The sequence below is a fragment of the Rattus norvegicus genome, chromosome 19 (assembly GCF_036323735.1).
Source record: "Rattus norvegicus strain BN/NHsdMcwi chromosome 19, GRCr8, whole genome shotgun sequence".
In the NCBI taxonomy this organism is placed as follows: Eukaryota; Metazoa; Chordata; class Mammalia; order Rodentia; family Muridae; genus Rattus; species Rattus norvegicus.
Genome location: NC_086037.1, coordinates 73,986,838 through 74,005,995, shown reverse-complemented (window position 1 = coordinate 74,005,995; position 19,158 = coordinate 73,986,838). Strand labels below are relative to the sequence as shown.

General features: G+C 40.0%; 1 protein-coding gene across 51 annotated transcripts in view; it reads left to right on the top strand.

Moving 5' to 3' along the window:
• The window catches only part of Ccdc7a (coiled-coil domain containing 7A), a 410,765-nt gene that overhangs the window by 65,504 nt on the left and 326,103 nt on the right, over positions 1-19,158 (top strand). For 50 of the 51 annotated variants that reach the window (XM_063278219.1, XM_063278211.1, XM_063278233.1 and 47 more), the window contains one exon: positions 3,599-3,666. In XM_063278219.1, the coding sequence (XP_063134289.1) occupies positions 3,599-3,666 (68 nt within the window). Of the gene's footprint in view, positions 1-3,598; positions 3,800-19,158 lie in introns of those variants that run through there. The other variant, NM_001047936.2, reaches the window with a different exon arrangement.

Sequence of the window (19,158 nt, the reverse complement as noted above, 5' to 3'; positions counted from 1 at the left end):
ACAGATAGTACTTAGTATTATAATTTTATTACATGTGCTTAAATAAGCACTATTCTCTTACTCTGTAGCTCAAATGAGATGAAGTCCCTTGGGACCTTGCCTCTCAGAGCTCATCCATAGCAGACCATGAAAAGATGATGAAGCATCTCCTGGGAAGTAACCTGTCAGCTTTAGCTTTTCCTAGATGGCGCCTGACAGTGTCCTTTGCCTTATAGAAGTTTTTCAGTTGATTTTAGTGCCACCATTACCCATGTTCTCTTTAAGAAGTTGTCTTCAATGCCAAAGCATTCAAGGATATTTCCTACTTTCTCTTCTATCAAGTTCAGTGTGTCTGGTTTTATATTGAGATCTTTGATCCAATTGAACTTGAGTTTTATGCAAAGTGATAAATACGGATCTATTTGCATTCGTCTACATGTAGACATCCAGTTTGACCAACACCATTTGTTGGAAATTCTTTTTGTTTCTAATGGGTATTTCTGGCTCCTTTATTAGGAAGGAAACAGGTATTCATAGGTATGTGGATTGATTCCATCGATTAACATGTCCATTTTTATGCTAACACCATGCAGTTTTTTTTTATCATAGCAGTGTAGCACAGCTTCAAATCAGGGGTGGTGAGCTGAATCTGGAAGTTCTTTTATTGTTCAGAATTGTTTATCTATCCTGACTTTTTTGTTTTTTACATATGAAATTGAGTATTGTCCTTACAAGGTCATCAAAGAATTGTGTTGAAATTTTGATGGGGATTGCATCGAATCTGTTGATGGCTTTTGGTAAGATGGCAATTTTCACTATAACAATCCCATGAAGTTGAAAGATCTTTTTATCTTCTGATATCCTTTTCAGATTCATGAAAGACATTTTCATGGCAAATATTTAACTTTGTGAATTTGTTAGTGAATGAGAGAGTCAAAGTTTTTGTCTCCCCCCTAGATCTGAAGACTTAACTTAGGGCTTTTTGGTTATTAAGCAAAAAATACCACTGCACTAAATCCACAAACCCTAAGTCTTTTAAATGCATTTTATATTCTCTATAACTAGCTTATTATACCAACTATAATTATAGTTAGTTAACTATACTAACTAGTGTGAGTAGAAATTAGTACAATGCCAATGATATAAGAAAATCTGCCTCCCTTTATGTTTTATCTTCTTACCATTTTTACTCATGTTATAAATGCAAATTACAGGCAAGAGTCAGACAAGGTAAACTGTGATGAAACAGCTAAATCATTATATGTATAGTTTAAACACTCTTCTTTTGGAATTTTGGAGGCTTTTTCTTATACTGTACTGCAGGCTAGCCAAGAACTCACTTCAACCCACCTGACTTAATCTCCTAACTGCTGGGATATTATGCCTGGACCATTGTGTCCCACACAATTCTCTTGAATCCACTTTTGTTGGTTACTTGATATTTCTTTGATACTGGAGGAGAAAGCAGAAATTATTTTCTGTTGGCAACCTCTCATTATTAAGTATTTACTGGTCTGTACGATATATGAGTTAGAGAGGAAACATCCTCAAAAGCACACTATGTTATTTGGGGGATGACATAGTTATTAAAATTCATTGCTCTGTTTCCATATTCCTGTGTTTTTTTTATTGTGATGTTCTTGTTATTAAGACAGTGTCTTCTGTATCCAGTCTGGCCACAAACTTACTGTAAACTAAGAATGGTTTTAAATCCTTGATTGTCCTGATTCACCTCCCAAGTGGTGTGTTTTCAGAGTTTTACTGCTGTTTCTGTTTTTGGGTTTTTGTTTTCTTTTGCTTTTAAACAAGATTTCTGTGTGTAGCCATAGATGTCTGAGGACTTGCTCTGCAGACCAGGCTGGTCTTGAACTCACAGAGATCTCCCTGCATATGCCACCCAAGTGCCAGGATTAAAGGTGTGAACCACCACCACCACCACCGCCACCATCTGGCTCTAGCTTTTTATTTTCAAGGAATTATTTCACCTAATGTTTAACTTGTGAAAAGTTTATCACTACAATATATTTTAATGAGGTTTTTAAATATAAATTAATCATAATACTGTCTTTGTCTATATTATCTATAACTTTAATAATTGTTAAAATTATTTCTCTACATAATATATAAAACAATCTGGTTCTGTAGAGTAGTTCAAGAATATTTTGTGCAGGCATGGTGATATATATATAATTTTATATATATATAATTGTATATATATATATATGTCAACCATTTGAGAAGCTGAGACAGGAGGATTATGAGCTTATATCCAGTCTAGATCACTTAGATCCTCTCTCAAGAAGTGCTCTAAAACATGTGGTTGGTTATGATATAATGATGGTTTTAGATAAAATTTTGTTTGAACTATGTTACACAATTTGAGTATAATTTAAACTTCACTTTTGTGTGTTATGACACTGGAACAAACACAAGTTGAAGGTATCTTTGCCAGTATTTTAGCAAAGGTTTTCTTGTTATGAAAAGAGACCATGACCACAACAACTCCTATAAAGGAAAACATTTTAATTGGGACTAGCTTATAGTTTCAGAGGTTTAGTCCATTTTTATCATGGGGGGAAGCCTGGAAGCATGCAGGCAGACATTGCTCTGGAGAAGGAGCTGAGGGTTCTACATCTGGATCTGTAGGCAGCAGAAGAAGACTGTGTGCCACACTGGGCATAGTTTGAGCCTAGGAGACCTTAGAGCCCACCCTCATAGTAACACACTTTCCCCAATAAGGCCACATCTATTCCAACCAGGCCTAACATCCTAATAGTGTCACTTCCTATATGACTATTCTCAGAATTATAGCAGTTCAATGATTCTCAACATACAGAGTCCCACACAAGCCACATCTGGTGTTTCAACTTTCTTTGCAGTTTCATATGAACCTGTTTTTACTTCAGGTTGAACCTCTACATACACATGGGTTTTCTCACTTGTGTATTCAGAGCCATTCACCATAGTTTTTAAATGTATCACTGATGGCATTTTTGTATTATGTCAGCCTAATGAATTTTTGCATGTCTCTCTGGCTCTACTGCACATATGGCACAATGAGGTAAATTTCTGGAGCCATAGACCACACCGCATCAAAACTGAAAACCCACCAGAGGAAATTAATTATTTCAGTGTGTGAAATTACTCAAAATGTATGTATACAAAGGATAGAGAGAGATTATTGGCAAAGTGCTTACTGCAGAAGCACAAGGAGCTGAACACAGATCATTAGAACCCACATTAAAAAGAAAACTGGATGCAGTGGTGTATTCATAACCCCAGCACTGGGGAATAGAGATGACCAGATCCCAAAAACTTGCTGGCCAGCCAGTCTAGCCAGAAGGCTGAAGTCCGTGTTAAATGAGAGGCTCTGTTTCTAAAGGTAAGATGAAAAGTAATAGAGGAAGACTTCTGAGCTCTTCACATGTGCATGTGCAAGTACCCTCTCTTTTAATTACAAATACAAACAGCTTAGGTATATCACCAATTCCATTTTGTTTTGGTTCAGATAAGTTCCACAGAAACAGTAGAGTACTCTCAGTGTAAAGGAAAAATCTGAGTACCATATATCGCCATGCACTCTTATGCTATCCTTATTTTGACATGTTTACAATTGTAGAAAGCAAAGGCTACAAGCAAAGAAGTGCGACCCAAGAAATCTGGAAAATCAGAAAAGAAAAAAGATAGGTAAGGCATGAAGATATGTGATCTTTTCTTTCCTAAAGTTGTAAAACTGTACCTTAGTCACAATTTTTTAACATAAAAATAATAAATATATAGTTTTAAATCAGGCCAGGATATGACTGGGAAAGGTCAAAAAGGAAAAAAACAAGGAACTTTTACAGGATTAGAGATGGAGAATGAATAGCAGAAGGTAAGGGGTTCTACTATTACTATTGATTATATTACATACTCTTAAAAAGTCATTAAATCCCAATGGCTTAAGTGATAAATGAATAACTTTTCTCAAGCCAACTTTTCAATGCTATGATTAAAATGTAAAGTAGCTGAGATTTTGAAAATGTACTTGTCACTTTTCTTCCCTGACCAATTTTCTTCTTCAGAGTACTTCTTCAGTTGAGAAACATCAGTAAGGTGGCTGGATTTAAAATTAACTCAAACAAATCAGAAGCCTAGCTTTATACAAATGATAAATAGGGAAACACCACCCTTCACAATAGTTACAAATAATATGAAATATTTTGGTGTAACTCTAACCAAACAAGTGAAAGATCTGTATGACAAGAACTTCAAATCTCTGTGGAAAGAAATCAAAGAAGACCTTAGAAGATGGAAAGTTCTCTCATGCACACAGAATAGTAGGATTAACATAATAAAAATGGCCATCCTATCAAAAGCAATCTACAAATTCAATGCCATCCCCATCAACATTCCAACACAATTCTTCACAGACATGGAAAGAGCAATTCTCAACTTCATATAGAAAAACAAAAAACCCAGGATAACAAAAACAATTCTCAGCAATAAAAGAACTTCTGGGGGAATCATCGTCCCTGACCTCACACTGTACTACAGAGCAAGAATGATAAAAACTGCATGGTATTGGTAGAAAGGCAGACAGGTCAATAATCAGTGGAGTAGAATTGAAGACCCAAAAATAAACCTACACACCCATGGACACTTGACCTTTGACAAAGAAGTCAAAATCATACAATGGAAGAAAGAAAACATCTTCAACAAACGATGCTGATCTAGCTGGTAATCTGCACATAGAAGAATGCAAATTGATTCATATTTATCTCATTGTACAAAGCTCAAGTCCACGTGGATTAAGGATCTCCACATAAAACCAGATATAATGAATTTATAAGAAGAGAAAGTGAAAAATAGCCTTGAATGCATTGGCACAGGGAAAAATGTCCTCAATAGACTACTGAGGCTCAGGCTCTAAGATCAACTATTAACAAATGGGACCTCATGAAATGGGAAAGCTTCCATAAGGCAAAGGGCACTATCAATAGGACAAAACAGCAAACTACAGATTGGGAAAAGTTCTTCATTAACCACACATCCAGTGGAGGGCAAATATCCAAAATATACAAAGAACTCAAGAAGTTAAACTCCAAAAACCAAATAACTCAATTTTAAAATGGGGTAAAGAGGAATCACAAATGGCTGAGAAACACTTCAAATGTTCAACATCCTTAATCATTTCAACATCCACAATCATCAGGGAAAGGCAAATCAAAACAACCCTGAGATTCTACATTACACCAATCAGAATGGTGAAGACCAAAAACTCAAAGGATAGCACATGCTAGCAAGGACATGCATAACAAGGAAAACTCCTCCATTGCTAGCGAGATTGCAAACTGGTACAACCACTCTGGAAATCAATGTGTTGGACCGTAGTAAATTGAAAATAGCTTTACCTGAAGACCCAGCCATATCACTCCTGGCAATATTCCCAAGAGCTGATCCACCATACTACAAGGATATGTGCTCCACTATGTTTACAACAGCCTTCTTTGAAATAGTCAGAAGCTGGAAGCAACCCAGATGTCCTTCAACCGAAAATGGATACAGAAAATGTGGTTCATTTACACAGTGTAATACTATTCACCTATTAAAAATAAAGACATCATGAACTTTGCAGGTAAAAGAATGGAACTAGAAAATATCATATTGAGTGAGGTAACCCAGACCCAAAGGCATATGCATGGTATGTACTCACTGAAAAGTGGATATTAGCCAAAAAGTTCAAAGGAAGCTTAAGGAGAAGGGAGACCCAGAGACCTGGGATGTGAGAGGTTACCAGGACTCAATGGGGATGACATTAACTGAATTGCCCAACAATTGGGAGATGGAACCCAAAGAGACCACCTCCAGTAGACAGACATAGCCCCCTTTTTAAGCTAAGGTACCACTCACTCATCTTCAAAAATTTTAACACAGATTGTTCCTATCTAAAGGAAATGCAAGGACAAAGATTGAGTAGAGTTTGAAAGAAAGGCCATGGGCTGGAGAGATGATGGCTCAGTGGTTAAGAGCACTGACTGTTCTTCCAGAGGTCCTGAGTTCAAATCCCAGCACCCACATGGTGGCTCACAACCATCTGTAATGCGATCTGTTGCCCTCTTCTGGTGTGCCTGAAGACAGCTACAGTGTACTCGTATATAATAAATAAATCTTTAAAAAAAAAAAAAAAGAAAGAGGCCACCCGGTGACTGGCCTGACTTAGGATGCATCCCATGTATGAACAGAAAATCCTGATGCTATTACTGAGGCCATATTGTGTGTACAGACAGGAGTCTAGACTGAGCCAACTATTGGATTGAGGTCAGGAACTCATATGGAAGAGTCATAGTAAGGACTGAAGGAGCTGAAGGGGATGGCAACCCCATAGGAAGAACAACAATAGGAAGGTCAACTAACTCGGACCGCTCAGAGCTCCCAAAGACTATGCCAAAACCCACGGAGCATACTTGGGCTGATTTATGGTCCAGGGCACATATGTAGCAGAGGACTGCCTTATATCGCCTCAGTGGGAGAGGATGCACTTAATTCTGTGGAATTAAGAGGATGGTGTGGGGATGTAGGGAGGAGTAGGTGGGTGGGTGGGGAGCATCCTATTAGAGGCTGGGGGAGGGAAGGGGGATGAGGGTGAAGAACTTGAGGACAAAGGGACAGGAAGAGGGGCAACTTTTGGAATGTAAATAAATAATTTTAAAATATCAGATTGAAATATTAAAACAAATGTAGCAGAGAAAGACTTGTGTTAACTCTTCCTTACTAGCTAATGTTCTAAGCTTGCAGACTCCCTAAGTCAGTTCTCCAGAATTTATTCTTTTCCTTCTCCAGGCTTTAACTATGTTTAGTTTTATAAAAATAATTACCGAACCTCGCTGATCCCAGCCCACAGCTCCCTGCTCCCAAAATCCATGGGAGAGAGAGCTCACCGCCCAGACAGGTGGGCACTCCTGAGACTGCAGAGTGGAAGAGACCATGAATACTGCCCACCCCTGCCCATATCCCTGACCCAAGAGGAAACTGTATAGGGCCTCTGGGAACCAGAAGACAGGGGCACTGGAGCAGCAGGTCCCCCGCGGTCCAGACACTGCCAGGACTTGAAGGGACTGATCAACAGCTCTCTGCACCCAAATTCCGTGAAAGGGAGAGCTAAACCTTCAGAGGGACAGACAAGCCTTGGAGGCCAGAAGAGACTACACTCTGCCCACATTTCTGACTCCAGAGGAAAACACCTAATGCCATCTGGTACCCCGGTGCACGGGGGCTCTGGGAAAAGGTGGCACAGGCCCTCCTGGTTGCTGCCCTCACAGAGAGCTCAAAAGCAGCGCCCCACGAGCAACTTGAGCCATAGGCCCACAGGTAAGACCAACTTTTCTGCTCCAAGCAACCTGCCTGGTAGACTTAGGACACAGTCCCATAGGAACAGCTGAAGACCAGTAGGCAGGAAAGACTATATACCCAAAAGCAGAACACTCTGTTCCCACAACCGGTTGAAAGAAAACAGGAAAACAGGTCTACAGCACTCCTGACACACCGGCCTATAGGAAGGTCTAGCCACTGTCAGAAGAGGCAGAACAAGGTAACACCAGAGACAACCTGATGGCGAGAGGCAAGCGCAGGAACCCAAGCAACAAAAACCAAGACTACATGGCAACATCAGAGCCTAATTCTCCCACAAAAGCAAACACTGAATATCCAAACACACCAGAAAAGCAAGATCTAGATTTAAAACCATATTTGATCATGATGCTGGAGGACTTCAAGAAAGACATGAAGAACTCCCTTAGAGAAATGCAGGAAAACATAAATAAACAAGGAAGCCTATAGAGAGGAATCACAAAAATCCCTGGAAGAATTCCAGGAAAACACAATCAAACAGTTGAAAGAATTAAAATTGGAAATAGAAGCAATAAAGAAAGCACAAAGGGAAACAACCCTGGATATAGAAAACCAAAGGAAGAGACAAGGAGCTGTAGATATACAAGCATCACCAACAGAATACAAGAGATAGAAGAGGGAATCTCAGGGCCAGAAGAGTCTATAGAAATCATCAAAACAGTGGTCAAAGATAATGTAAAATGGAAAAAGCTACTGGTCCAAAACATCAGGAAATCCAGGACTCAATGAGAAGGTCAAACCTAAGGATAATAGGTATAGAAGAGAGTGAAGTCTCCCAGCTCAAAGGACCAGTAAATATCTTCAACAAAATCATAGAAGAAAACATCCCTAACCTGAAGAAAGAGATGCCCATAAGCATACAAAAAGCCTACAGAACTCCAAATAGATTGGACCAGAAAAGAAACTCTTCCCATCACATAATAGTCAAAATGCCAAATACACAAAATAAAGAAAGAATATTAAAAGCAGTAAGGGAAAAAGGACAAGTAACATATAAAGGCAGACCTATCAGAATCACACCAGACTTCTCACCAGAGACTATGAAAGCCAGAAGATCCTGGGCAGATGTCATACAGACCCTAAGAGAACACAAATGCCAGCCCAGGTTACTGTATCCAGCAAAACTCTCAATTAACATAGATGGAGAAACCAAGATATTCCATGACAAAACCAAATTTACACAATATCTTTCTACAAATCCAGCCCTACAAAGGATAATAAATGGTAAAGCACAACAAAAGGAGGCAAGCTACATCCTAGAAAAAGCAAGAAACTAATCGTCTTGGCAACAAAACAAAGAGAAGACAAGCACACAAACATAACCTACATTCCAAATATCAATATAACAGGAAGCAATAATCACTGTTCCTTAATATCCCTCAACATCAATGGACTCAACTCCCCAATAAAAGGACATAGATTAACAAACTGGATACTCAATGAGGACCCTGCATTCTGCTGCCTACAGAAAACACACCTCACAGACAAAGACAGACACTACCTCAGCGTGAAAACCTGGAAAACAACTTTCCAAGCAAATGGTTTGAAGAAGCAAGTTGGAGTAGCCATTCTAATATCAAATAAAATCAATTTTCAACTAAAAGTCATCAAAAAAGATAAGGAAAGACACTTCATAGTCATCAAAGGAAAAAATTCACCAAGATGAACTCTCAATCCTAAATATCTATGCTCCAAATGCAAGGGCACCGACATACATAAAAGAAACTTTACTAAAGCTCAAAGCACACATTGCAACTCACACAATAACAGTAGGAGATTTCAACACACAACTCTCATCAGTGGACAGATCATGGAAACAGACATTAAACAGAGACATAGACAGGCTAAGAGAAGTCATGAACCAAATGGACTTAACAGATATTTATAGAACATTCTATCCTAAAACAAAAGGATATACACTCTTCTCAGCACCTCATGGTAAATTCTCCAAAATTGACCACATAATTGGTCTTGAAACAGTCCTCAACAGATACAGGAAGATAGAAATAATCCCATGTGTCCTATCAGACCACCATGGGCTAAAGCTTGTCTTCAATAACATTAAGGGAAGAATGCCCACATATACATGGAAGTTGAACAATGCTGTACTCAATGATAACCTGATCAAGAAAGAAATAAAGAAAGAAATTAAAGACTTCTTAGAATTTAATGAAAATGAAGGTACAACATACCCAAACTTATGGGTCACAATGAAACCTGTGCTAAGAGGAAAACTCATACCTCTGAATGCCTGCAGAAAGAAACAGGAAAGATCATAGGTCACCAGCTTGACAGCACACCTAAAAGCTCTAGAACAAAAAGAAGCAAATACACCCAGGAGGAGTAGAAGGCAGGAAATAATCAAACTCAGAGCTGAAATTAACCCAGTAGAAACAAAAAGGACTATATACTAAGAATCAACAGAACCAAAAGTTGGTTCTTTGAGAAAATCAACAAGATAGATAAACCCTTAGCCAGACTAAAGAGAGGACACAGAGAGTGTGTCCAAATGAACAAAATCAGAAATGAAAAGGGAGACATAACAACAGAATCAGAGGAAATTCAAAGAATCATCAGATCCTACTACAAAAGCCTATATTCAACAAAACTTGAAAATCTCCAGGAAATGGACAATTTCCTAGACAGATACCAGGTACCGAAGTAAGTCAGGAACAGATAAACCATTTAAACAACCTCATAACTCCTAAAGAAATAGAAGCAGTCATTAAAGGTCTCCCAACAAAAAGAGCCCAGTTCTACATGGGTTCAGTACAGAATTCTATCAGACCTTCATAGAAGACCTCACAGCAATACTATCCAAACTATTCCGCAAAATTGAAATGGATGGAGCACTACCGAATTCCTTCTCTGAAGCCCCAATTACTCTTATACCTAAACCACACAAAGACCCAACAAAGAAAGAGAACTTCAGACCAATTTCCCTTATGAATATCGACGCAAAAATACTCAATAAAATTCTGGCATACCGAATCCCAGAGCATATGAAAACAATCATCCACCATGATCATGTAGGCTTCATCCCAGGCATGCAGCAATGGTTTAATATATGGAAAACCATCAACGCAATCCATTATATAAACAAACAAAGAACAAAACCACATGATCATTTCATTAGATGCTGAGAAAGCATTTGACCAAATTCAACACCCCTTCATGATAAAATCCCTGGAAAGAATAGGAATTCAAGGCCCATACCTAAACATAGTAAAAGTCATTTACAGCAAACCAGTTGCTAACATTAAACTAAATGGAGAGAAACTTGAAGCAATCCCACTAAAATCAGGGACTAGACAAGGTTGCCCACTCTCTCCCTACTTATTCAATATAGTTCTTGAAGTTCTAGCCAGAGCAATCAGACAACAAATGGAGAACAAAGGGATACAGATTGGAAAAGAAGAAGTCAAAAATATCACTATTTGCAGATGATGTGATAGTATATTTAAGTGATCCCAAAAGTTCCACCAGAGAACTACTAAACAGGATAAACACCTTCAGCAAAGTGGCTGGGTATAAAATTAATTCAAATAAATCAGTAGCCTTCCTCTACACGAAAGAGAAACAAGCCAAGAAAGAAATTAGGGAAACGACACCCTTCATAGTAGCCCCAAATAATATAAAGTACCTCGGTGTGACTTTAACCAAGCAAATAAAGATCTGTATGATAAGAACTTCAAGACTCCGAAGAAAGAAATTGAAGAAGACCTCAAAAGATGAAAAGATCTCTCATGCTCATGGATTGCAAGGATTAATATAGTAAAAAATGGCCATTTCACCAAAAGCGATCTACAGATTCAATGCAATCCCCATCAAAATACCAATCCATTTCTTCAGAATTGTAGACAGAACAATTTGCAAATTCATCTGGAATAACAAAAAACCCAGGATAGCTAAAACTATCCTCAACAATAAAAGGACTTCAGGGGGAATCACTATCTCTGAACTCAAGCAGTATTACAGAGCAATAGTGAAAAAAACTGCATGGTATTGGTAGAGAGACAGACAGATAGACCAGTGGAATAGAATTGAAGACCAAGAAATGAACCCACACACCTATGGTCACCTGATTTTTGACAAAGGAGCCAAAACCATCCAATGGAAAAAAGAGCATTTTCAGCAAATGTTGTTGGTTCAACTGGAGGGCAGCATGTAGAAGAATGCAGATTGATCCATGCTTATCACCCTGTACAAAGCTTAAGTCCAAGTGGATCAAGGACCTCCACATCAAACCAGATACACTCAAACTAATAGAAGAAAAAGTGGGGAAGAGTCTTGATCACATGTGCATTGGAGAAAATTTCCTGAACAAAACACCAGTGGCTTATGCTCTAAGATCAAGAATCAATAAATGGGATCTCATAAAACTGTAAAGCTTCTGTAAGGCAAAAGACACTGTCATTAGGACAAAACGGCAACCAACAGATTGGGAAAAGATCTTTACCAATCGTACAACAGATAGAGGGCTAATATCCACAATTTACAAAGAACTCAAGAAGTTAGACTGAAGGGAGACAAATAACCCTATTAAAAATGGGGATCAGAGCTAAACAAAGAATTCACAGCTGAGGAATGTCGAATGGCTGAGAAACACCTAAAGAAATGTTCAACATCTTTAGTCATAAGGGAAATGCAAATCAAAACAACCCTGATATTTCACCTCACACCAGTGAGAATGGCTAAGTTTAAAAACACAGGTGACAGCAGATGCTGGGGAGGATGTGGAGAAGGAGGAACACTCCTCCATTGTTGGTGGGATTGCAGACTGGTACAACCATTCTGGAAATCAGTCTGGAGGTTCCTCAGAAAATTGGACATTGAACTGCCTGAGGATCCAGCTATACCTCTCTTGGGCATATACCCAAAAGATGCCCCAACATATAAAAAGACACCTGCTCCACTATGTTCATAGCAGCCTTATTTATAATAGCCAGAAGCTGGAAAGAACCCAGATGCCCTTCAACAGAGGAATGGACACAGAAAATGTGGTACATCTACACCATGGAATATTACTCAGATATCAAAAACAATGCCTTTATGAAATTCGTAGGCAAATGGTTGGAACTGGAAAATATCATCCTGAGTGAGGTACTCCAATCACAGAAAAACACACATGGTATGCACTCATTGATAAGTGGCTATTAGCCCAAATGCTTGAAGTACCCTAGATGCACAGAACACATGAAACTCAAGAAGGATGACCAAATTGTGAATGATTCACTCCTTCTTTAAAAGGGGAACAAGAATACCCTTGGTAGGGAATAGGGATGCAAAGTTTAGAACAGAGGCTGAAGAAATGCCCATTCCGAGCCTGCCCCACATGTGGCCCTTACATATCCAGACACCAAACTAGATAAGATGGATGAAGCAAAGAAGTGCAGGCCGACAGGAACCGGATGTAGATCTCTCCTGAGAGACACAGCGAGAATACGGCAAATACATAGGTGAATGCCAGCAGCAATCCACTGAACTAAGAATGGGACCCCCGTTGAAGGAATCAGATAAAGGACTAGAAGAGCTTGAAGGGGCTTGAGACCCCATACGAACAACAATGTCAACCAACCAGAGCTTCCAGGGACTAAGCCACTACCCAAAGCCTATACATGGACTGACCCTGGGCTCCAACTGCATATGTAGCAGTGAATATCCTAGTAAGAGCACCAGTGGAAGGGGAAGCCCTTGGTCCTGCCAAGAATGAAGCCCCAGTGAATGTGATTGTTGGGGGAGGGTGATAATGCGTGGGAGAATGGGGAGGGGAAGCCCATATAGAAGGGGAGGGGCAGGTTTTAGGGGGATGTTGGCCTGGAAACCGGGACCGGGAATAACAATCAAAATGTAAATAAGAAATACTCAAGTTAATAAAGATAAAAAAAAAGAGACCACCGGACCCTGAAGGAAACAGACCGGATAAACAGTTCTCTGCACCCAAATCCCGTGGGAGGGAGAGCTAAACCTTCAGAGAGGCGGACAAGCCTGGGAAACCAGAAGAGACTGCTCCCTGCACACACATCTCGGACGCCAGAGGAAAAAGCCAAAGACCATCTGGAACCCTGGTGCACTGAAGCTCCCAGAAGAGGCGGCACAGGTCTTCCTGGTTGCTGCCGCTGCAGAGAGCCCCTGGGCAGCACCCCACGAGCGAACCTGAGCCTCGGGACCACAGGTAAGACCAAATTTTCTGCTGCAAGAAAGCTGCCTGGTGAGCTTGGGACACACGGAAGCAGAATTTCTCTAGGACCGGGCACGTTCTGTGTTTACCGGAAGTCCCACACCCGCGGATCCCGGCCCGCAGCAGCTCTCTGCTCCCAGACCCGGTGAGAGAGAGACCCAACCGCCTGGTCAGGTGGGCACTCCTGAGGCTGCAGAGCGGAAGAGACCACCAACACTGCTCACCCCTGCCCACATCCCTGGCCCAAGAGGAAACTGTATAAGGCCTCTGGGCTCCCGTGGGGGAGGGCCCAGGAGCGGCAGAACCCCTGCCAGAGACACCGCTGGACCCTGAAGGAAACAGACCGGATAAACAGTTCTCTGCACCCAAATCCCGTGGGAGGGAGAGCTAAACCTTCAGAGAGGCGGACAAGCCTGGGAAACCAGAAGAGACTGCTCCCTGCACACACATCTCGGACGCCAGAGGAAAAAGCCAAAGACCATCTGGAACCCTGGTGCACTGAAGCTCCCGGAAGGGGCGGCACAGGTCTTCCTGGTTGCTGCCGCTGCAGAGAGCCCCTGGGCAGCACCCCACGAGCAAACCTGAGCCTCGGGACCACAGGTAAGACCAAATTTTCTGCTGCAAGAAAGCTGCCTGGTGAACTCAAGACACAGGCCCACAGGAACAGCTGAAGACCTGTAGAGAGGAAAAACTACACGCCCGAAAGCAGAACACTCTGTCCCCATAACTGACTGAAAGAGAGGAAAACAGGTCTACAGCACTCCTGACACACAGGCTTATAGGACAGTCTAGCCACTGTCAGAAATAGCAGAACAAAGTAACACTAGAGATAATCTGATGGCGAGAGGCAAGCGCAGGAACCCAAGCAACAGAAACCAAGACTACATGCCATCATCGGAGCCCAATTCTCCCACCAAAACAAACATGGAATATCCAAACACACCAGAAAAGCAAGATCTAGTTTCAAAATCATATTTGATCATGAGCTGGAGGACTTCAAGAAAGACATGAACACACTTAGGGAAGCACAGGAAAACATTAATAAACAAGTAAAAGCCTACAGAGGGGAATCGCAAAAATCCCTGAAAGAATTCCAGGAAAACACAATCAAACAGTTGAAGGAATTAAAAATGGAAATAGAAGCAATCAAGAAAGAACACATGGAAACAACCCTGGATATAGAAAACCAAAAGAAGAGACAAGGAGCTGTAGATACAAGCTTCACCAACAGAATACAAGAGATGGAAGAGAGAATCTCAGGAGCAGAAGATTCCATACAAATCATTGACTCAACTGTCAAAGATAATGTAAAGCGGAAAAAGCTACTGGTCCAAAACATACAGGGAATCCAGGACTCAATGAGAAGATCAAACCTAAGGATAATAGGTATAGAAGAGAGTGAAGACTCCCAGCTCAAAGGACCAGTAAATATCTTCAACAAAATCATAGAAGAAAACTTCCCTAACCTAAAAAAAGAGATACCCATAGGCATACAAGAAGCCTACAGAACTCCAAATAGATTGGACCAGAAAAGAAACACCTCCTGTCACATAATAGTCAAAACACCAAACGCACAAAATAAAGAAAGAATATTAAAAGCAGTAAGGGAAAAAGGTCAAGTAACATATAAAGGGAGACCTATCAGAATCACACCAGACTTCTCGCCAGAAACTATGAAGGCCAGAAGATCCTGGACTGATGTCATACAGACCCTAAGAGAACACAAATGCCAGCCCAGGTTACTGTATCCAGCAAAACTCTCAATTAACATTGATGGAGAAACCAAGATATTCCATGACAAAACCAAATTTACACAATATCTTTCTACAAATCCAGCACTACAAAGGATAATAAATGGTAAAGCCCAACATAAGGAGGCAAGCTATACCCTAGAAGAAGCAAGAAACTAATCGTCTTGGCAACAAAACAAAGAGAATGAAAGCACACAAACATAACCTCACATCCAAATATGAATATAACGGGAAGCAATAATCACTATTCCTTAATATCTCTCAATATCAATGGCCTCAACTCCCCAATAAAAAGACATAGATTAACAAACTGGATACGCAACGAGGACCCTGCATTCTGCTGCCTACAGGAAACACACCTCAGAGACAAAGACAGACGCTACCTCAGAGTGAAAGGCTGGAAAACAACTTTCCAAGCAAATGGTCAGAAGAAGCAAGCTGAAGTAGCCATTCTAATATCAAATAAAATCAATTTCCAACTAAACGTCATCAAAAAAGATAAGGAAGGACACTTCATATTCATCAAAGGAAAAATCAACCAAGATGAACTCTCAATCCTAAATATCTATGCCCCAAATACAAGGGCACCTACATACGTAAAAGAAACCTTACTAAAGCTCAAAACACACATTGCACCTCACACAATAATAGTGGGAGATTTCAACACCCCACTCTCATCAATGGACAGATCATGGAAACAGAAATTAAACAGTGATGTCGACAGACTAGGAGAAGTCATGAGCCAAATGGACTTAACGGATATTTATAGAACATTCTATCCTAAAGCAAAAGGATATACCTTCTTCTCAGCTCCTCATGGTACTTTCTCCAAAATTGACCATATAATTGGTCAAAAAACGGGCCTCAACAGGTACAGAAAGATAGAAATAATCCCATGCGTGCTATCGGACCACCACGGCCTAAAACTGGTCTTCAATAACAATAAGGGAAGAATGTCCACATATACGTGGAAATTGAACAATGCTCTACTCAATGATAACCTGGTCAAGGAAGAAATAAAGAAAGAAATTAAAAACTTTTTAGAATTTAATGAAAATGAAGATACAACATACTCAAACTTATGGGACACAATGAAAGCTGTGCTAAGAGGAAAACTCATAGCGCTGAGTGCCTGCAGAAAGAAACAGGAAAGAGCATATGTCAGCAGCTTGACAGCACACCTAAAAGCTCTAGAACAAAAAGAAGCAAATACACCCAGGAGGAGTAGAAGGCAGGAAATAATCAAACTCAGAGCTGAAATCAACCAAGTAGAAACAAAAAGGACCATAGAAAGAATCAACAGAACCAAAAGTTGGTTCTTTGAGAAAATCAACAAGATAGATAAACCCTTAGCCAGACTAACGAGAGGACACAGAGAGTGTGTCCAAATTAACAAAATCAGAAATGAAAAGGGAGACATAACAACAGATTCAGAGGAAATTCAAAAAATCATCAGATCTTATTATAAAAACCTATATTCAACAAAATTTGAAAATCTTCAGGAAATGGACAATTTCCTAGACAGATACCAGGTATCGAAGTTAAATCAGGAACAGATAAACCAGTTAAACAACCCCATAACTCCTAAGGAAATAGAAGCAGTCATTAAAGGTCTCCCAACCAAAAAGAGCCCAGGTCCAGACGGGTTTAGTGCAGAATTCTATCAAACCTTCATAGAAGACCTCATACCAATATTATCCAAACTATTCCACAAAATTGAAACAGATGGAGCCCTACCGAATTCCTTCTACGAAGCCACAATTACTCTTCTACCTAAACCACAGAAAGACCCAACAAAGAAAGAGAATTTCAGACCAATTTCCCTTATGAATATCGACGCAAAAATACTCAATAAAATTCTGGCAAACCGAATTCAAGAGCACATCAAAACAATCATCCACCATGATCAAGTAGGCTTCATCCCAGGCATGCAGGGATGGTTTAATATATGGAAAACCATCAACGTGATCCGTTATATAAACAAACTGAAAGAACAGAACCACATGATCATTTCATTAGATGCTGAGAAAGCATTTGACAAAATTCAACACCCCTTCATGATAAAAGTCCTGGAAAGAAGAGGAATTCAAGGCCCATACCTAAACATAGTAAAAGCCATATACAGCAAACCAGTTGCTAACATTAAACTAAATGGAGAGAAACTTGAAGCAATCCCACTAAAATCAGGGACTAGACAAGGCTGCCCACTCTCTCCCTACTTATTCAATATAGTTCTTGAAGTTCTAGCCAGAGCAATCAGACAACAAAAGGAGATCAAAGGGATACAGATCGGAAAAGAAGAGGTCAAAATATCACTATTTGCAGATGACATGATAGTATATTTAAGTGATCCCAAAAGTTCCACCAGAGAACTACTAAAGCTGATAAACAACTTCAGCAAAGTGGCTGGGTATAAAATTAACTCAAATAAATCAGTTGCCTTCCTCTATACAAAAGAGAAACAAGCCGAGAAAGAAATTAGGGAAACGGCACCCTTCATAATAGACCCAAATAATATAAAGTACCTCGGTGTGACTTTAACCAAGCAAGTAAAAGATCTGTACAATAAGAACTACAAGACACTGAAGAAGGAAATTGAAGAAGACCTCAGAAGATGGAAAGATCTCCCATGCTCATGGATTGGCAGGATTAATATAGTAAAAATGGCCATTTTACCAAAAGCAATCTACAGATTCAATGCAATCCCCATCAAAATACCAATCCAATTCTTCAAAGAGTTAGACAGAACAATTTGCAAATTCATCTGGAATAACAAAAAACCCAGGATAGATAAAGCTATCCTCAACAATAAAAGGACTTAAGGGGGAATCACTATCCCTGAACTCAAGCAGTATTACAGAGCAATAGTGATAAAAACTGCATGGTATTGGTACAGAGACAGACAGATAGACCAATGGAATAGAATTGAAGACCCAGAAATGAACCCACACACCTATGGTCACTTGATTTTTGACAAAGGAGTCAAAACCATCCAATGGAAAAAAGATAGCATTTTCAGCAAATGGTGCTGGTTCAACTGGAGGGCAACATGTAGAAGAATGCAGATCGATCCATGCTTATCACCCTGTACAAAGCTTAAGTCCAAGTGGATCAAGGACCTCCACATCAAACCAGACACACTCAAACTAATAGAAGAAAAACTAGGGAAGCATCTGGAACACATGGGCACTGGAAACAATTTCCTGAACAAAACACCAATGGCTTATGCTCTAAGATCAAGAATCGACAAATGGGATCTCATAAAACTGCAAAGCTTCTGTAAGGCAAAGGACACTGTGGTTAGGACAAAACGGCAACCAACAGATTGGGAAAAGATCTTTACCAATCCTACAACAGATAGAGGCCTTATATCCAAAATATACAAAGAACTCAAGAAGTTAGACCGCAGGGAAACAAATAACCCTATTAAAAAATGGGGTTCAGAGCTAAACAAAGAATTCACAGCTGAGGAATGCCGAATGGCGGAGAAACACCTAAAGAAATGTTCAACATCTTTAGTCATAAGGGAAATGCAAATCAAAACAACCCTGAGATTTCACCTCACACCAGTGCGATTGGCTAAGATCAAAAACTCAGGTGACAGCAGATGCTGGCGAGGATGTGGAGAAAGAGGAGCACTCCTCCATTGTTGGTGGGATTGCAGACTGGTACAACCATTCTGGAAATCAGTCTGGAGGTTCCTCAGAAAATTGGACATTGAACTGCCTGAGGATCCAGCTATACCTCTCTTGGGCATATACCCAAAAGATGCCTCAACATATAAAAGAGACACGTGCTCCACTATGTTCATAGCAGCCTTATTTATAATAGCCAGAAGCTGGAAAGAACCCAGATGCC